At 37.0% G+C, this 21,499-nt stretch overlaps 1 protein-coding gene across 2 annotated transcripts; it reads right to left on the reverse strand.

Moving 5' to 3' along the window:
- Positions 1-3,171: 3,171 nt before the first annotated feature.
- On the reverse strand, positions 3,172-18,945 carry NADK (NAD kinase). 2 transcript variants are annotated; one of them, XM_026862774.1, is made up of 11 exons: positions 18,737-18,945; positions 13,999-14,082; positions 9,466-9,595; positions 8,799-8,907; positions 8,474-8,559; positions 8,065-8,167; positions 7,059-7,210; positions 6,441-6,540; positions 5,650-5,807; positions 5,055-5,137; positions 3,172-3,971 (listed from the first exon to the last, which is right to left on the reverse strand). In XM_026862774.1, exons 1-11 carry the CDS (start codon positions 18,907-18,909, stop codon positions 3,824-3,826), a joined length of 1,326 nt encoding a protein of 441 aa, XP_026718575.1. In that variant the 5' UTR covers positions 18,910-18,945; the 3' UTR covers positions 3,172-3,823. The 2 variants fall into 2 exon arrangements, with proteins under 2 accessions (XP_026718575.1, XP_026718576.1); XM_026862775.1 differs by lacking the exons at positions 13,999-14,082; positions 18,737-18,945 and adding exons at positions 11,712-11,802; positions 12,340-12,427 and having other exon boundaries at positions 3,669-3,971.
- Positions 18,946-21,499: the final 2,554 nt, after the last annotated feature.

The raw sequence follows: 21,499 nt of genomic DNA on the forward strand, positions 1-21,499 counted from the left end.
GGACAGCACCAGCCAGGCATGAGAAGATGGAAAAACTCTTTCTAAGGTGCCTTGTAAAGCAAAATAACTCCATTTAAAAGCAGCTGTATTACCTGCAGAAGATATTTCCCCCTATTTATCAATCATCTGACCTGCACACAACTGTTGGAACAGCTTACAACGTAATTATGAAAACATAAAAAGACTCAATGTAATCATTAGCCACAAGTTTCGTGGAAGGAGCGTCTAGAACTTGGTCACAACGTGCAAAGGCAAGGATTGAGTGGGCATTTAAACTACATTTTCAGTCTTAAATTTACTACTAGGTATCCAAATTATCTGAGAATACATCAGATTGTGCTTATTTATTTCCTCATTTTTCTACTCTCGTGCCTTCAACAAAGCAGTTCTGTAGCCCAACGAGTTGTACTGAAGATTTGTTTCACCCTGCACAGCAAACCCAGCTTTTATTTTGAAACTTTAGAGAAAAGACTGGTATCGGACATATGCATTCAAAAAAGCCTTAGGTATATTTCTAGAACACATGCTACTGTCCCATGAGACATCTCCGAAACCCACACTGGACGTTTGCCTTCCAAGCAAGTAATTGCAGAGACCGAATTTTATATTCTCAACAGTCAAAGTGCTGCTTTACAAATCCAACTTTACAAAAAGATTTTATTGAAAGGATTGAAAAATATTTGTTTTCAACAATATTTAAAACAAGTTTTCAAAGCATTAACAATAGGTAACAGAATTTTTCCTCTTTTTAAAAATTCAGTACACTGTTTTAATTCCATACTACATCAGCTGTTAAGAACTTAAACTCTCTACTAGAGAATAACTTTTTTTTAAAAAAAAACCAAATTAATTTCCAAGCTTCCATTTTGGCCCTTTGTAGACTGGAGAGGATTTGCAGGTAGTGACATTTACAAACCCTTATGTTAGAAACACTGCTCTTAATCAGCAAAAATCTATTTTAACTAGTACAGTTTAAACAAGTTACTTTGAGTAAGCTACATCAGCAAAATGAGCTTTATTGCCAATATAACCAAGTCTGCATTACAGATTACAGCTTTTTTTTTTTTTTTTTTTTCCCCATTCCTGGTTCAGCTGTGGTTTAAATAGAAGGTGCCCACACTTTAAGCAGTTAAATAATGCAAAACTTGAGTGCGGTTTAAACCTCACCAGCCTGCTTGTGACTTGCTGGCTGACGGATTAAAGGCCTTGAAAAGGGACTTTGTACACTTAGATAAATTTGTAATGTATTAACACAATCTGGGTTGTGTTTTGATATAAAGCAGCTAGTACAATTATAATCAGGACAGCTTTTTGAAGAAAAAGCAAAGGCTAAAGCCATCACATGACTTTTTTTTCCTTTAGTCAATGACTGTAGCTCTCTGCTTGGCTGACCAGTGATCCAAGTCAGATCGTTACCAAGCGGGAATAGTTGTACAAGCAAAACTGCAGAAGCCTCAAAGCCAGTAATGCAATTGCAGCACGTGAGAAATTTAAAGACAACTCCTAATCTAGATCTAGAGAAAGTAGTTAGGTAAACCTCGATTACAGATTTCATGAAATATGCACTCCGAAAATGAAGGTTCGGCAATTTAGTCAATAAAAGCTTTACTACTATAAAAAGCATAAATAAAAAGTGCTGAATATAGTTTTATCTTTAAAAAAATACTAGATAAGGCTCATCAATCATTTCGCCTCCCCTCCGCAAAATGATTTCCACTTGCTAGCATGCCTAGTATTCTGCTTGTTTTCCACTTAATACATTTATATAGCCACTATACCCTGGATCCTTTTCTCAATTATTGCATGTTTAAATAAAATAGTCTCAAAGCAAAAAGTCCGACACTTCAAAAAGTAATTCAGTTATTAAATAACTGAATACTCCACCTAGGAAACCCGTAAGCAGCTTCAAAACAGTGATAAAACAATTACTGCAGATTCAAGGGAAAGATAAATCACAAAATTCATCTATTTAGTCCAAATCAAACCAATATTCTATTTTACAAAATTTACAAACCGAGTATTAATTTATATTAACACATTTTCATTGCGATTTGTATCATTAACCCAGAGTTTGCTTCTTTTATGGAAAAGTGCTCTCACCTGGATTTAATAAAATTAGACAGACTAGGGCAGCATCCAAAATGGAAGAGACATTATTTAAACCACCAGAGGACAGCAGGTTAGGCAGAGTTCAGAAATCAATACATTTCCCGTTACCACTTTGGACCACATAAACAACATAAGACAACCATGAAAAGTTCAACAGAGCTTCTCACTCCACTTCCAAGGAAATCCCACCTTAATCAGGAAATTAATTAATTCCCAATACCATGCCGTAGGCTTCAGTTGAACAGATAATGTCCATTCCTTTAATGGCCAACGCAGCAAGACTTTGAAAACGCTAAAGTTTGGATAGTATGCTCATGAGACTGCACCACAGAGAACATAAATGTAAACATTATACTTGGGTTTGATATTTTTTCAGTTAAAGTACAGTACAAACCCTTTTTTTCCCAACTAGTCTTTTTTTTTGTTGTTGTTTTTTCTTTCATAAAAGCACATACAATAAAATATGTACATAGAGAAGTTAGAAACATTTGAAAGCATCTTAAAAAAGTAAATACAAGACTTAGAATATCTTGAGTGTGCTGAAGGCACCGTTGCTACTCTACTGGGAATGTGTCCTCTCCTGACCAGCCTGCCAGTGCAGTACCCCTTTCTGTATTACTCAGCACCAAGAGCTGGAAGATATCTGTGGAAGTTGAGGGCATTCAGGATATTCTTTTCTTCAAGACATTAATGGAACTAGACAATATAGCAGTGATTGAAGCCCAGATTCTTCTTGAACACTTGGGAGAATTTCTTGTTTTATAGTCTCTAATGCCACAATTTATTCCAGAGAATCAAACAAAAACAGTAAGAAAAGCCACTGTGTTGACGATGCCCACCACCAGGAACTGCAGAGCTATAAACTGGCTCAGCTACAAAGATGGAGATCATTAATAACCAAGTCCATGCTAATGCTTGTCCGTGCTATTCGTGGGTATTTACACAGTGATGACAGCCAAGGGTCAAACACTGTTCAAATGGGCATAAGATATATATAGATAGATATATATATATATATAGATAGATAGATATATATATATATATAGATATATATATATATATATATATGCACATACTTATTTTTTTTACTAGTTCCAACTATTAAGTAAAAAACATTCTTCATGGGTATTTCTTCACAGTGTGTCACATTTTCTCCTTATTTGCAAACATTTTAAGCGCTGCCTTGATGGGGAGCTGTTCTGGGCAAGATGTATTTAAGCTAACAAAGGTGCTTTTTATTTTTTTTTTTTTAAAAAAAGAACGTTTCTTAGAGCCTTCATGTGCATAGCAGTCTTAAATGGGATTACAGACTTACCAAATTACACAGAATATTTTAATGCCACTTTTCTACTGTCACTTTTCTATTACGTACCTACGTTCAGCCTACCACGTTACTGGTAAATTAAAGGTTACAATCAAACGTACAGATGCGGCTGTCAATATCAATCAGAAACAATCCATTTTTAGCTCACTCAGCTGAAGGAAATTCACACTGGATTACAACAATCAGAGCCTAATTTCTTCCGTTCCTACTCTTGGTGGACAAGAAGTAACACAACTTCCAGCTAGCAGCAGATCAGACAGAGAGAAACTATAACCACTATATATGTCTGAGGTGGTGACCACCCTCGTTAGGCAAAAATTTCACAAATCCAAGCACATAGAAGGGATACTGCCACTTTCCATTCCCATGAGTCTTGTTAGATGTAGACACTCAAAATTCTTCTTCTTCAACAGCAAAGTTATTCTGCTTCTTCCGAACATTCCAGTGTAAACACTCAGCCAAGCTTTCAAACCAGTCGCTCACAGGATCTCGGAAACAGATCGAAGGAAGGGGATAGCAAGAGGTAGTGATGCTAATACTGCAACAACACAGGAATACCCCAGTCAGTCAAGCACAAGAAATAGCAATATTTTTTAAAAAATTTAAAAAATCTGTTCACTAGCTAACGTGGTGCTATATTCAGCCAATTTGGTAAAACAACGAGTTTTCCATAATCAAACAAGAACCAAATCTGCAGGTTTATCTAAACAGAGTGATCAAAGGGCTTAAAACTGAACAGATGCACTGTGGAGGGTGTTCTTTGACAGTGAGAATACTGAACCCACTCCATGACGTCCTGCAGTCTTCTGATGGTCTTCACAGCAGTAACACAGGGACTAAGGGAAGTGTAAGTCATCAGCTTGGCCTTTAAGTTTCAAGTTTTAACTACAAGCAACAGCACTAACGTCTAGCATCTAACAAAGGGCCAAATCTCATGTTTGAATCCTTACTAGTCTCCTGATCTATTTTATAGATCTCTCAACCTCAGAGGAAACACAAAACAGTTCAAGATGCAGTGTCATGCCAGCTCTACATTTTCCTTCCCGGCAACTTGTATAGACCAAGAGAAAATAAACTCATCCTGAACAGCAGGTCTACCAGTCACATACCACACAGTTGCCTTAAATCACCTCCCATTAGGATAAGCCACCACATTTTGCACAAAAAAAAAAAACCTCAGGAAGCTTCACGGGCTGCATTCTGCTCACTCAAGGCAATCGCATCGCGAGTGACCACAACCACCCACTGACAGTTTAAACCATAAAGCGTTATTCAGAACCACTGCTGACATCAGCTCCCATTGGCTTAAATCTTAGGAGTTTGACAAAAATGTAAGTTAAATTTACAGAATTTTCTAAAGACACGTCCAACTTCCTTGCCAAGCATGCAATGTTCATGTGCTTTTGTTTTAAACTTTCGCTTACTTTTGTAAGACGACCTAAAAAAAACTCAAGTTAGAAATTAAATGCTTTCAGTACAGTTTGTGCTGCGAGAGGTGTTAGGGTTTATAAAAGCTTGTTTCTTCACCACCAGCAACCCTTCTGACAGATGTTAGGGAACGAGAGAAGTGCATGAATCAATACTTTCTATACTTATAATATAATCAAAAAATAAGTTTGACCTGTCTCCATGGCATATTTCCTGTCTCTTCCTTCCATCAAATGAAACCCATGCTGTATTCCTGGCATCTGGAGAGAGCATAATCTGAAAGAGAAAAAAAAATGAAATTTCAGGTTCAAAACCTATTTTTCAAGAGCAAGGAACAAACACCTCCTCCACCCTCCCTCTGAGTACAGAACTGACTCTTCACAACTTTACAGTTGCACTGAAATTCGTAATCTGTCCATAATAGCAGCGCAGTAACATACCAGGCCAGTTCCAAACCTTTATTTCACGGTTGGTCTATATACACACATCTATTTTCCTACATGCAATAAACTCCCTCTTTTACTTTTTAGTGAGAATTCAAATGTATATATTTCTGTTTTGCAGAATGTGACACAACTGCAACCCAGCGGGAAGCAGAGTCAAGTATTCCACTAGTGGGTACATTAAACAAAGGTGCATTCTTCAACCGGACTTGATCAGGTCCTCCTACAAATCAGAGAACGCAGGAGACACACAGCATTTCCTAACATCATCTGCTTTGGTCAGGTTCTCACAGTTATTACAAAAGTTTTTAACTTAGAAAGAGAAATAACGTAAGAGAAGCTAACCTTGAGTTCCACTCCAGCAGGAACCACGATAGGTCTGAAAGACAATGAGTGAGGGCAGATCGGGGTGATCATTATTGCAGGAACATTTGGATGAATCATAGAAGCTCCTGCTGCAGCTGCATAGGCAGTGCTACCAGTCGGCGTGGAGACAATGACTCCTGTGAAAGAGGCAAAAATTTCATTTACATAAGCATTACAATCGAATGTTACTTTGGAAGAGGACTAAGAAAGAGCAGTTACGGAAATGAAGCAGAGAACGTATCAACTTGTATGTCACAGGAGAACTGCAGACTAACACACAAAAAGTCCAAATCTCTTCTAATCCTGGCACAGCATGCTTGCTCTATGGCTTCATATAAGTTGCGTAAACTTCTAGATTTCAGGTTACACAACTCTGTAACAGGGACTTTTTTTTTTTTTTAAGGGTAAGAGTTTTAAGGATGAACTTCTGTATTTTATGAGTTGAGAATTTTGGCCTTCAGCAAATTCCAGATATCAAAGCAAATTTTTTCCTGAGCTGTTTCTTGGCCTTAGCCCCATCATATGCAAAGAAACTGCCACTTGCCTTCAGCAGTCCATAAACAAAGCTTACAACACTTCAATGCTTTATTGTGGAACACATTAGTTACCAATGAATAAACATCCCTATTTTTGGCACACTAATGTTTTCTGTCACCAGTGAACTGAAGCTTGAGATTTTTTTTTCCCCCCCGTGTGAGAAAATCCTCCAGTAAAATAGCAACAGTCTGCACATGAACTGATAAGCAATTTAACTCAAGAGGCAGACTCACCATCTCCTTGCACTGTTGTTATCAGGTGTCCATCTAGAAAGACATCTACATTGGAAAGGTAAGAAGAAGGACCACGATCCACTACAACTTCATTTAGGACCTGCCACGACATCAAATGTTACACAAGTTTGCTAGTGCTGACTTGGCAGTGTAATAAATGACAAGCCAAAACATTCCTTCCAAGTCTTTGAATAATTTATGCTGATTTAGTACCTGCCAAATTAGACTCTCTTTAAACTTCTGTCTTATCAAGTGCCAGCTGAAATTTTTAGATGTTAAGAATTATTTCCAGAAGCTGGTTACTAACAACATGCAGGGTTTTTGTTTTCACTTACAAAAGTCTTTGGTCTATCCCATTTTAGAAGTGCTACTTGGTTTTCAAAATAGAATGAGAACATGACTAAAGTACAATATGACCACTTATGATGGCGGAAGGTAATGAAGTACACCACTTCCTCATTATTTAGGGTACATACTGTCAATCAGAGCGATCTGGATCTGTCCCACACTACTGGGCTCGTGTAAGTAAACTACTGAAATGGGGAAAGTTATAATAAAACAAGTAGAAAGCAATCCACGAACAGCATATTGCTTCTTTTGCTTATCTTGCCCTCTGACCTGGTATTGCATAATTTGCTTGCCAACTTCTTTCTCTATATTTGCAGACACTACTCCATTTTCTTCTATACCATTTTGTACTGTCAACTTCTCTCTGTGCTCTTTTACTACTTTCACTTTCAGCCTGCTTCGGAGAACAAGTGCTGCATTGCCTAGAAGTGAAATATAAGAGAAAGTGCACAAAAATGATACGTGAGTATAACAAACCAAGCCCTGCAATGACTAGCAAACTGTATGAAATGCCATCCGTCTATGGCCTGTGCTCTCATCATTCCCAATATCACTCACAATCATTCCTGACATAACTGTCTATATGTGGTTTAAGCTCAAAACTAACTTTTAGTAGTAATGAGCAAAATTAAAATAAATTTAAATCCAGTCCTTCCTCCCTCTCCCCATGTACAAAGAAAATTTAAGTTTTATATGGACAAGATCAAGATTGGAAAACACTGTTAGGCTCACGTGATCTTTACTAAGACAAAAGCTAAGCTTAAAGAAAATCAGTGCATTAGAAACACCTATTAAAAGACAACATTCTAGCAACATGAGAATTTTACACATTATTTTCAGGAATTTACTTTGGATGCAACTCAAATTACCTCATACTGAAGAAACAAATTATTTCTTTCCTCAAAATATCTTATTTTCCTGATGTACAGAATTTAAGCACTGCACTGCTTAGAGATACAGACTACCACAGACTTCAGAGCTACACTCTCTTAACAGGTTTATCTGTCATTTAACATAAATTCCGCATCACCTTTTACTTGTTTACTCCACACAGGACAAAGTTATTTCTTTGCCATTTCCCTTTACAGAGTAGCATGGAAAGCAGCACCCAACGGGTCAATGCAATGCAATACTTTTGTTAGTTCAGTACACATTTCTTGTGACTCAATCTTACGGGACAACCTAAATGAGTTGGTTAAGAAAATTTATTGATCTTGGAAAAAGCTACAGAAAATGTAACAAAAAGAAACACCACACCTTGTCCCCTTAAATTTACCTTCTATAACCTGAGTGACTTGGGACTGAAAATTCTCAAAATTAAATGGAGTAAGAAATCCAAGGGATCCCAGATGAAAAGCCATAACTGGAGGTACACTACCCTATCAATAAAGAAAAGAATTTAAAAGCTACTGAATAACAGCAATTCACACTTCAACTAATTGCCTGTAAATATTTTGACTATTGATGTAACTTCAACTGTGCATAATAAAACCAACACATTACATACATTGTTTTCAGAAGGTAAAGGGTAAAAACAGGCTTGATAAAAAACCCAAATGAACGGGAAAGAACAAATGCTTTCCTTAATAACAAAGTTTTTTTTTTAAAAAAAAACCACAACATAACCACCTTCAAATACTTCAAAAGAAAAGAGGTCATTAAGTCTGTTTCCCCTAAAGACCAACCTGGAAAAGCGAAGAAGCATAAAGTAAGGTCCCATCTCCTCCCAGGCATATGATAAAGTCTATCTGATTGGAGATATCATCGTAATCTAGAAGCAACATTGAAACAAAAGTTCTGAATTTGGTTTTATCAACAGTCTTAATTTCCTGACATTAAGTGCAGCATGCCAATGTTCACTCACAAATACAAAAGAACACAACTGAGATGTAAAAACAAGCTGTTTGCAAAAGACACAGGAGTTTTACAAACTTGATCCAATGACTAAGGAAATACCAAGACGAATAAGCAATAAACTGCAACTTTACTTTCAAGAAATCATTACCATACCTTCTCTGAAGGTGCAAAATTTCTTCTTTACTGGTCCAAAATTATCATCGTTAGCTATAGCGGGGTCTTCCAATACTTTCTTTTCTACGTACACTATCATATTGTTCTCCTTAAGAGAGGTAAGATTGTCTTGTTAATCAACTCTTAAAATGACAAAATACTTGACTCTCCCAGTAATTACACACTATGACTCTCCCCCAATAATAATGCACTAGTTTAAAACCATAAATACTATTTGACAGAAGTGGTCTGCCTCTGTTGGTTGTGGGGTTTATTTTTAATGTGTGGTCTAGTTCTAATGAGAATTTTGCAGCATGCACAGATCATCTAATCAATCTAAACTTTGTAATGTGGATTACTTGACACAGTCACTCCGCTGTTTGTTCAAGGCTTAAAGCATTTTATGTCCCATTCCCTTAGAATTGCAAACAGAATGAAGGGAAGTTTTGATGTTTTGATTTAACTTTTTTTTTTTTTTAAGCTCTGTACTTAAACTATTTAAGTACTGATCTTAAGCTCTGAAATAAGTTCTTCTACTTTCAGTGGCAATGGGTAAAACAATCTGCACGATAGAATCCTGCACATACCACATTCAACAGAACAACTGAAAACACTTCAGATGTAAAATTTTTAATGATTACAAAAAACGGAATTTACATTTCATTACCTCAGTCAGATACACACAGAGCTCTTTGAAAGGCTGCAGCAGACTGGCATCACGTATCTTTTTAATAACAAGGACGCTCTTGGGAGGTTTGTTCCATGTCAACCGTTGGCTTGCTGGATCCTGAATGTGCCTAGAGAATAGAAAAAAAAAAAACACTCCAGCGTTTTTTCTTTGACATTTTCCTTTGACAACATTTGGTCTGTTAAGAATATATCCTTAGCTGTAATTGCACGCAGTCCTAGAAGACTCAAAAGGAGGATTTAATAGTTTGTATTGTAAGGATGCTTCTTCCCCTGAAGAAACCAATCATTCTTTCCTATATTAAGGGGGTAACACAGTATTAAGGTGCCCATTCCTGTAACTGCCTCACACAAACAGGAACTTCGACAGAAGCACTAGAAAAAGCTCCTGGATCCAGTTCCTGAACTGGTATCTTCCCTGATGCTTCCAGCCATAATGCTGAGCACTCCTGACTTGGTGCCCTCTCCTCGGAAGCCATCTCAAAGTAAGGAGAAACATCCAATTAGAGAATGAGAAAACACTACAGCATAAACTTTTTTCCTATCCAATACTCTACATCAAACAGCTTAAGTTGATGCAAATTTAAAAAAAACGCAATAGTTGCAACACTTTTTTTTTTTTTTTTCTTTTTTTTTTTCTTTTTTTCCTTTTTGGCAGTGCCTCATTCAGCACTTTTGCACTGCTACCAGTATACAGCCACAGTTTTCTCAATACAGTTCGAAGTCTGTAAAGGCAGACACAAATTCTCCAGGTTTTTTTTTTTTTTACTCATACTAAACAACACTATCACAGAGAGGGCAAATAATTAAGATTCACATGGTCATCACTAAAACCTCAAGATAAGCCTTAACAACTATGAAAAAATTATAGTATATGAACTTTATTCTGGGAAGTCTGCATTTGAAAATCTTATATCTCCTATCATAAAGTCTCATAAATGAAGGGCTCAAACAGGAACAGATGCCTGTGTACTTCTATTCCAGGCAAACATTACAGATACGTAACCATACTTCTCTGCAAAATTTCTTTAATCTATATATCAATTTTATTTTAATGTTGATCCCCAAACAAGCTTATCTACTTAAAAAGAGCACAACTACTACTTTAAATTTAAAAAATAATAATAACAACAAAATACTTTAAAACTACTGTCTGCCTATTGTCAGGACAACATTCTACAACTTGAGAACCTCAAGAACTAAATACATTTACGCAAATAACTTTGTGGCGTTCAAGAAGGTTCAGTAACAGAACCCACATGCTTTGTTATAATACGTTTATAGCTGATTTAGGAGTACCCAGCTGTATTCTCCTTCATTTAGATCTGCTTCTAAGCTTCATAATTTCACCGTTGTGTTTCACATATTACAAGCACCCCACCCTCTTCCACATGGTGCAGATATAATCCGTAAAGCAAAGCAGATTAGGATAAATGCTTAACAAGCCAAACTTACAGAGAGATTTGGATTTAGCACTTCAAGGGTTAAAATAAAACAGATGCTGCTGCTGGAGGTAGAATAACCTACTCCTTTTCCTCTCCAAAATGCCTATATTCTATGTATAAATACAGCAGAAACTACAGACTAATTAAGTAGTCTAACACCCGCAACCTTTACTAACAGTGTCATCTCTCTCTAAATGTTTTTACCTAATACAGAAGAATACAAATACGCAGTTACACTCAGTATGTCCATTTTAGATACATCCTTTTATATGTCCTTTTTAGATATGTCAGACTAGTCCAATCCCCTGGCTCAATGTAAGGGCATTTTGAAGATACCATACTCAGTCTCAAATACTGCTGTGAATGAATGGGAGATGACTATGAATTCAGAAGGCTTCCTCTGCCTTGACTAACCAGCCAACAGTTAAACTGAAATTAAAATAGAATTAAAGTAGGACGAGTTACATTAATGTGTTTATTTGTTGCCAGACAGTTTCAAAGGAACCGAAGCTGAAGTTTTATATGTTATTTCCAATACAAATGGTGACCAAGAAAGCATTTTCTACACTAAAGTTCATTTCATAAAATTAAATTCCTCGGATCTCAGTGTTATTAAAAGGTAAAAAATACACATAGAGAAACCACTCCCAAAACCATTTCAAGATGGTTAGGTTATCTTCTATAGCTGGCAAAGAAATAAAGAGTGCAGCACTGCTTTTTGCTGAATAAACCTGGCTACTACAGACTTCATTCAAAGAAAAGAGAGTCTGCCTGTACTCACCAATTCCACGTAGTTCTACTAAGTGAAAGATTATTCATAACATGCTTTAAGATCTTCATGTTTCTTCTCAGGAGTCAGGCAAATGCAACAGCTCCAAACAAAAAAAAAGGCTGAAGCTTTTATCACTTACTAATAAACTGCTACCTCAAAAGAAAACATTTTTCTCCAAGAAATTTTTTTTCTCCAGTTAAGTATTTCAATCAGTCCCAACAAAAAGTTGTGAGTTTACAGAAGAATCCTGTATAAAATGCTTATTACAGATCTTCAGAGGCAAGATTTCATGAGAAAAATCCCATTTCAAGAAAGTTTCAAAGCAGGTATTTCACCTCTCCAACACAAACACCTGATTCTTTTTTCACTGAAGAGTCCTTCAGTTCACCTGGTCATCTTACACACAGGCTTCAGAAAGCAGGGTTTTCAATGCAATTATCCACACTAGCACTTATAGAGACACCAAGAGCTTCACTAAAAACCTAACATTTTCTGTTAAAAAAAAAAAATTTATCTCCAGTGAAGAAAGCTTAACGCTATTACTGAATGTAGAGAGGAAAAACCCAAACAAAAAAGGTTTTGCTAGTTTTCAGAAACCGCAAGAAAAACCATATGTTTAGTAGTAATAGTAATTTACAATTTGGTCTTCCGATAGTCCTTTCCTTCAATCCCTCGAGAGCACCTTTATGTCCCCAGCTATCCTGAACGCTGCACAAGCTGTCTTTTCCCTGGCGAGCAGTGTGAGAGTAGCGTTGCCCGCAGCCTCTGTCCTCCCCAGGTCGTGCCACTGTGGTTCTATTGCAGGACACTGGCCCAGCCCCTGGGGAGGAGCACGGCCACCGCGGGCAAGTGGGGAGTGCACGGTGTGAGCTGGGTGTGCGATGAACGGCTGCACTCCCAGCCAACTCTGGAACAGACAGAAAGAAGGAGGAAGCTGAGTACACTGCAGTATTTCCACCACACCTTCGTAGGAAAAGTTAGCATGCTGCCAACCAGCTCTGAGGAAGACTACTACTTATTTAAGTGAAGAGATACTAAAATAAAATACTGAACTCAAATACCTTAACATTTAACTGAAAGAACGGTGAAATAAAAAGTTTTTCAAGGGACCACTAACTTGCTTGATCTGCAGAACTCTGACATTCCTCATTTGTCCAAGTCAAGCCACCGTTTCAGTATATATAGTACACATACCTATCAGTACATTTAGTGTAAAAAGCAACGCTTTTACACTAATCAACCTACAAAATTGTTTATACACCTGTGAAGCAGAAACCAACCCTCATTCTCACACTTATCAGAGTCTAAAAGCAAACTTTCCCTAATGATATTCATCCACTGAAAGAGCCACAGACCCAAAACAAAAATTCAACCTACCAGCTCAAACACAAAACCGAGAGAGGGAGATGGCTTTCCTCAGATTTCACAGCACACAGAACCACTTCTCCTCCTCTCCTTGTGTTGCCCATAAAAATGTGTGTTCTCTATCATGCTCCTTACATATTTCAGGTTGATGGAATAAACAAAATGCTGCCAACAACTTCTCCACATCGTAATTAGATTGCTCTAAGGGTGTTTAATACACACGGGTGGTTTGCTGTCAGTTCTGTTGCGAAGCCTCTCTTACAGTTGTTGCCATTGTTGACATCAAACTATGGATTGCAGATGAAGCAAAACATGTCTAAACAGAACTTCAGAACTTAATACTAGTCACATGCCCTGCCACATTTTTATGTGAAATGGTTTGGTTTTTTTTTTTCAAAATAGATACTGAGCCGTGAAAAGACTCCCGTTAGTTTAGGTGGTAGATAGTGGGCCTAGGAACACCACATGAATGATTAATGTATAATAAGTAAAATTAATTTCCTTTTATTGTCTGTTAACCCTGCAGGAAATATCCCAACCAGCAAAACCACTATAAAACCATACAGAGAAATAACGATGATGTCCTCTCATCCCTCGGCAGAAAAAAAAACAAACACCACAGCACAGTGACAGACAAACCTATATTATACTTTTCAACATGCAGATCAAGGCGATGCACATCTAACGGGGTTTTACTTGAGAACACAGCTCAGCAGTGCTATCCATTCTCCTCTCGGAATGACTTTTTAAACGGTCAACATGAGATAAAAATGGCAGGCCAATTCTGGCAACGCAGACCTCAAGCAAGATGAAAAACTCTAAGTATCACGTAAAATACAAACAATTCCGATTAGGGGGTGAACAGTAGAAAAGCAAACTTCCTTCTTTCACACAGAGTAAGCATAACACCATTCATCTGACAAGTACTCACATAATCGTTTTAGGATTTTGCAGCATACAGGCCTTTGGTCCAAACGTGGTCACTGGGCATGGTCCATGCAAGGAGCGTGTTCTCCTAAATATATGTAGATAAAAATAATAAGTAAAAGAAATGTGATGACAAATGGTATAATTAGCTTCCCAACCACCAAAACCACTTTGAAAAACCTGCACTAAGCAATACAGGGCAAAATGCATTTCTTAAACCTACATTTGTGGCCGAGCAACCAATGTAATTTTACATGTACTAGCACTCACATTTCAAATTAAAACTTAACTCCTACATCTACTCCTTGAAAGCAATTTTAATTGAAGCCTCACTCAGTTCATCCCCTCCTCATACTGAGTTATCACTTCCTAAATATTAGTACCAGGCATATATTACTCTTGTATTCATTTCATCTTTACTTTGCTCAAAGGAAGCATCACAGCCTCAGAGAAGATACGGTCAAGTTTTGCCAAGCTGGTTCTTTGAATTCATGTCAAGCCTACAAAGGTTCTGCTTTGCCTCAAGTCCTCTGCACGCTACAGTACAGAACAGTACATCTGCGTCTCAGAGAGACAAAAAAATATGTAGATAAATCTCAAATTATAAAAACAAAATCCCTTTTCAAGGTCTCACTACTGTGAAAAGGAAAACTTGATGTTTAAGAAACAAAGCACAGAAAATTCCAGTTTCAGAATTAGCTATGTAATGCTTCAGGTTTTTCTTTCTAACTTTCAAAAAAATGTATTTTTCTTTAAGCTAGAGTAAGAAGGCATTTAAATAACTGAAGGACACATTTTTTTAACTTCTCAATCTGTTGTAATCCTAGATAACACTCAATGTGACAGCATAAACAAGTATTTAACACTTCGAGTACTCAACCATGTACTTCAGTAGTCGACTGACCAGCTCAGATTTTGCAGAAAGTTATTTAATAACACCAAGAAAATTATTAAATGAGAAGCTTGGGGCAACATTCAAAAGAAACTCAAAATATCACTGTAATAACACTACCTGAGCAAAAGAACAGCAGAGTTCAGTTTTTGTTACGTAATTTAGTAAATCCACAACCTTCACTTAACAAGTGTGCCTAATCAATTAAAACACAAAACATAAACCAGGGCTTTTGTTTCTGTATTGTTTATATAGTATCAGCACTTTCTCTTCTGTAATATTTTGGCATGCATTAATTTCTGCTGAGAGTGAGCAAGCAAACCACTAAGCATACCAACAAAAAAAATAAGCCCAAGAGTGTTCTTTTCAGGCCACTTTCTCAGAAAAAAAAAATAATCCTGCAATGACTGTTAGTTGTGTGTCAAGGATTAGTCTGCATCAATTCCTACGTGACACCAGCTTCACTGCTGCAGACACAATACCCACGACACTTTCTTTTCTATATTTTTTGAAGCACTGCATCTTATCTAAGAGCACACGGTTTAGAACAGGACACGCAGGCTGACTAAATCTGGTCTAAGTACACGTACAATAGCTTAATGAGTGCTCTTCGTCTCAGTCAGGTACAGTAACATATATAAATTTTGTTTCCCAGTGTAAGTCTTGACAAGCATTTACAATTAAATCTCCAACACCAAGGCAGCACCTTCAGATGTTTTTGCCACGGTTAAATCACAGTAATAGTGTCCCGATTGTTTCAACGCTTTTTTGGTTGTTTAAACCTTTGCAATTAATAAATTAACAACACATAAATCCTTCAGTTCTAAGGTATATAGAGATACATATCTGCAGTACCAGGCCCTAGTCTTGAATAGGTAAAAAATTGCTGATTTCTTCCATTTATTTATCTAATTAGACCTCATATGATCTTCACCTTCAAAAAATGGGAACTCTGAAATGTGATTTATCCTCAAATCCCACCAAGAACACAGATTTCCTCCTAGCACTAGGATTATCAGGAGCAAGTCAGAACCGTTCTGCCTTACCGCACTCCCACCTCCTCCAGCAAATCTGTAAATGGGAGTTTTGCAAATAATTTATTCCATTTGTAACTCCAGGCACGACTAATCCAGTCAGTTAAGATTATTTTACAAAGTTTACCTTATTTATTTTAAAACAGAAAAATGAGCAAGGACTAACAGAGAGATTATGTGTATACCAGTATGCATAAAGAAATGGTCAGTCTCTTATCTACCTGTGAACAATTCCACTTGAAATTGGAGTAGTTAAATAAATAATGGCAACATCACCTCCTACTTCTTGCTCCACTCAAGTGTCACTCAACTGTCTTTTTGCTTTCTTGCAACACAGGTCTTTATCCCATGCCACTCCCTGTAACTGGCTAAGCTCTGTTCCCACAAGAGGCATTAAATATCCACATCTGACCTTCATGACATTCAAAGTTTTCTCTGCAAACTCCAATTAATAACTGGTATCCACTTTCACTGAGATTTTACTTGGTTTTATTAGTCCTCAATCTATGCACTATTCAACCAATGGAAGGTAAAACGTTTGAATGAACAGAATTTGAAGTTGTTTGTGGAAAGACTGTCTTTGCCAAGAACGAGCAGCAATGCACTGGAAATTATACCTCTTTCAGAAAAATATACTTGTCAGTTCAAAGCAGATAGGCAACTACTTCAATCTGAATATCACACAGCAAGCCTGAGATCACCTCCTGACATCCTGCAGAATGCCTGGTAACAATTCTGCACTAAATTGAAGACAGCTGGTGAATGAATGCAGAGCATCTTAATGAAAAAAAAACAAAACAAACTCGTAAACAATAACCCTAATTCAAACCCAGAATGGGTAGGGTCTACAAAGATCACTTCTAGTGTTAAAAAAAAAAAAGTAGTTTAGCTAGAAGATAATGATACACATGGTCTTTGACAGAGGTTGATTGAAGTCTACGTTCTTAAAGGTTTAAGCAGAGAACGGAACACACGCCAGTTTTACAGCACGCTTTTTAACGTGAAGTCTTACGTATTGACGATGAGACCCCACATAGCAGCTAGAACAGCACAGTCAGAGCACAGTCCTTTGTGAGCATTCTCCAACAGCATTAAAAGTACGCTGGCTTTCTGAACTACGTATGCAAAGCAAGTATTTTCCTAACCTTTTAGCCTCCAGATAAAGGCTTTTATTACGCCTCCCCTCACCGTAAAATTTCCCCGTGCGATCTTCAGCCTCACCCATATATGTATGCTCTGCCTTGCAAGAGCATTCCTACCAGCAAAGCAGTAACTCTGGACGAGAATTTCATCTGTTGAGAAACTCCTCCGTGATTCCGTCCGTGCTTTTATAGAGGGTCACAAAGGAAGCAAGGTAAAGCTCTGCTATGCCTCCCGCAAGATCGAGACACGCTGCTACCACAGCGTGCTATTCAATATTTACAATGGGTCCAAAGATCACAAAAATCAAAAGTTCTATCCAAGCCGTCCACATGACAAAAACCTTGCAACTAGATTAGAAATTTGGCTCAAAGAAATAAATGGGCATTTCTCACTGCTGCGAAACAATCTGCAAGCACCAACTTACTTTGGACTGTCTCACATTACCATATAACCTAAAAACTCATACAGGTTTTTAAAACACAGCGTTAGAGCTCCAGCTCTTGTAAAAATTTGCAGTGTCTCTACTGTTGATTTTTCTCTTTGTTTTTTTAGACTGTGAACTCCGCAGATGCCCGTTTTGACAGACATGCCATTTTGATTACAGGTCTGCTCTTAAACTAACCCCCCCCCATTAACTGCTTGCCTTAATTTTGAACTAACAATCTTTTGAAATGCATTAGAAGACGACCTTAAGAGCAACCTGTTGAGCAAGAGGTAAAGTTCTGCCTCGTAATTAAAGATCTGGAACCAAGTGCAAAACTGTTCTTTGCTTGTGACCTGAACTACTATCAAGCTATGAATTAACATAGCTCGGTACAGATGCATCTGCATTTTACTTCTGCGGTAGTACTTTAAGTACTACTTTAGTACTTAAAACTTCTGAAGCTAGGTTGAAATATGAAAAATATAATGGTATTCAAATTTCAAAGCTACCCCAAAACCCTGGAGGTACCTAGGCACAATGGGTTCCTCAAATCTGAAAATTAATATTTTATCTGCTTATAAACAATAACATTCTAGGTTTTATACTTTAAGAACTTCTCCTAGCTGAAAATACACCCATACTTTCTTAACTAACTTTCTAAGAAATCATTCCAGTACATGACTGTTGAAATGACGACAGATACATGACTACAGATAGAGGTTTCATGTGCAGTTTGTCTTCAAACAAAGATCTATTTCACTTCACACAGCCATTTCTAAATGCCAGCACTATATTGCATCCAGATTCTGAACATACTCACTTCAGACAACATTTAAATGGCATATGTGCCTTGCTGAAGCTCTATATGCACATATAGAATGTTGCTGAAATATCTACAAAAAGCATTCCAAGATCTCCCAAGAACCACTGAAGCAGAAGGCCGGCCTCACAAACAGGCAGCACCTCTTTACATAAATGTCATTTTTAGAGATGGCCACCTATGTGGCTACTTCAGAAAATCAAGTTCTTTTCACAGCATGGACCACAACAGGATGGCTCACTAATAACCTTCCTCTCTATTACCACAAAATATTTTTACTTCTGTTCTTATCACTTGTCACAGCTGCAAGACTATGGTTACGTAAAAAGAGGAGGGAAAAAAAAATTAAAATCTAGATAACAACTTTTGAAACAATTTTTTTTCATTTTTCATAGAGGTAGCAACAATAGGAAGAACCAAGAGTCATACCGGAATTCTTTGGTGCTTCCTAGGGCTGGTGAAGCAGACAAACTTCGTGACTTAGCTCGTCCCCGGCTAGTAGTGCTCCACTCCTCATCATCATGACATGTCGAGCAATGGTAAGCAGAATCTGAGCTCACATCAGCCTTACTGGTACACAGTTTTTCTCGATTCATCTCCATATTGGAAGTGAAGGAACCTCAGTGAGAGAGAAATTCAATTCCTGTTGAAAAAAAAAAAAAAAACCAAAAAAAACCAACACGAAACAGGAGAAAGGGGATAAAGAGGAGAGAAGAAAAATCTCAGTATTAGCAAAGCTAATAGAGTAAGTGCTAAACACTGAGTTTATACACTTTGGTCAACACTTCTTGAAATGATCTGAGCACTGAGAAGTTCTTCAAGGTAATCAGAAGACACGGGAAGAAAAAAAAACCCAGAACTAAACCACAGATGTTCCCAGATTTAGAAGAGGCTCAAAACAAAGTTATTTCAATGCCAGAACAGATTCACAGCTCCAGTTATATATAGGATAAAATTTATTTTAGATACCAAAGAGGAAGAAAATCTTTAAATATTTGCCAAGGAATCAAGACTCGGGAAAAACTGTAAGTTCCCTATTAGATGATACATATATTGAACAAATAAAAAATTGAATACTCTAAGCTATAACAGAAAAAAAATCTGTCAAAGCAAGCAAAAAAAATAATGCAACGGAGATAACCTTAATAAACTTCAATTCTTCACAAAAATGAGATAAATACCAAACAGAGAAGAGAAAAAAACAAGTTGGAGGACAATACCAAAGTTCTTAAATCATTTGTGACAAACTGGGGAGATGGGCCAAAGCAAACAAGATGAAATAAGGACAAATGTGAAGTATTTCGCTTCCACAAATAAAAGACAAACAACGGGCTCGACAGCAATTCTGCAGAAGCAGAAAAAAAACAAACCAAACCTTAAATAACCATCCTTCCTCAGAAGTACTAGAAATCCCATGTGTAAGTTCACATCATTATTTGAGCCAAGTAGAAGAAACCTTATCAGAATATAAATAGAAAGCAACTTTCAGTGTTTGAATAAACATATAAACAGTCCAGAGGAAGAATACGTTCCTCAAGGCAGTTAATTTCAACACATGGAAAACGTCGGGTCCGTTAAAAATTTGCAGATGTTTTAAAATCCGTTTCATCACTTTGGATGTGCTCCCCACTGTATCCTGCAGAGGAAGGACTGTAACGTTACTGCAGCCATTAAAATGGACTATGGCTTTGGAAAATGCTCCCAGAATAATGATCTTCGGCCATAAAGTGACCAGAGGATGACAAACTCCACAATTTTACACATACTGTGTTTCACGGCATCCCAACTTTTAGCTAAAAAAAGCGCATCAATAATAAAATGAAGTTGTAATTTTAGAACAGGCACTGGCTCATTAATAAATTAGACAGAACCACCACCTAATCAAATTAGAAAATACTTTTGCTCCTGCTGTAGATTAGGCTTACCCTAAGAGAACACCACTACAAAGAGGTACAATTACTCTCATCCATTAATAACTTATGAGATCCTGCACTTGTACAGACATCAATGTTTAGTTCTTGGTTACTCATTGCTTAGTATCACCTGTGACCGTGACTTGGAAAATAGTCATTTCGGCACGTTTATAATTTGTTACAACTAAAAGTAGAAAAAAAAATGTAAGTATATTTTTAAACAGCTTTAAGCTCAAGATAAATTTTGTGCCAGTTAGTTGATTTATGCACGTAATTACTCTGTGCAAGCACGTATGTAAAACAGACTGTAAAATCTGACTCAACATAAATTATTTTTAATAGGTTTTAATTTTTATTATCTTTTATCTCAACCTCATCAAGCTTCAGGAATACATCTCTGGCCGGTTGTTTCGCAACCAGCTAGAGAAAACGAGTCATTTAGACACGTGAGTTTCAGAAAAAGAAGTGACTTTAAAACGAGATATTATCTGACTGGAAAGCATCTCTGTGTGCATGAGGAAAGTTCTTAAATTGTTTGTTCTTTAGATCGTAATCTAAACTAACCCACTGTTTTTATTTCAGAGATTCCAGATAGACCTGAACAAGCATTTCCGATGGATTCCCCTCTGCCACCCCAAGCAAACCGGATCCTGAATTAAGTTTTCCTCATCAAATACAGAAAGAACTCAGAATTTTATGTCCTGAATTTTAACAGAGGGCTTTATCCAATAGATTTAAACATTTCTAAAGAAGCTGTAATGTTAGTAAACTAGACACTCATTTACCATCTGTTTGTAGCTACTCACACTTGTCATACATTTATTACAGGCCTATCAATCAACATACCTTAAAAAAACCCAACCTAATATTTTAATTTTCACTTTTAAATCTAAGGATTATTCTTTATAACCTGAAGTAATTCTTGTGTTTGATACAGCTATTTCATAGGGTCCAATCAGGCTTCTCCAGCATCATTATATACTCAGCTAATTTATCATCTCTGATTTTTAAGGAATTACAGATCTGACTGTCTTCACCAGAGTACCATGCTCTTAGCTAGTATTAACCAAAACTGTTATAGTGAATCAAAGTTAATGCTTAGTATACAAGAATACATTCCATTTCATATAATTAGTCAATAAAAATGCTAGCGAGTTATTCATCAACGGAGCAGATCAGCTCCTTAAGACTGGAAAAAAATACAGTGGAACTGGTAGAGGAGAAAAAGCAGATACCAACCACCACTGCAACTGTGTTTTATTATCAAATTTTAAAGTCA

Source organism: Athene cunicularia (assembly GCF_003259725.1).
Source record: "Athene cunicularia isolate RWA chromosome 21 unlocalized genomic scaffold, athCun1 chr21_part1, whole genome shotgun sequence".
Classification (NCBI taxonomy): Eukaryota; Metazoa; Chordata; class Aves; order Strigiformes; family Strigidae; genus Athene; species Athene cunicularia.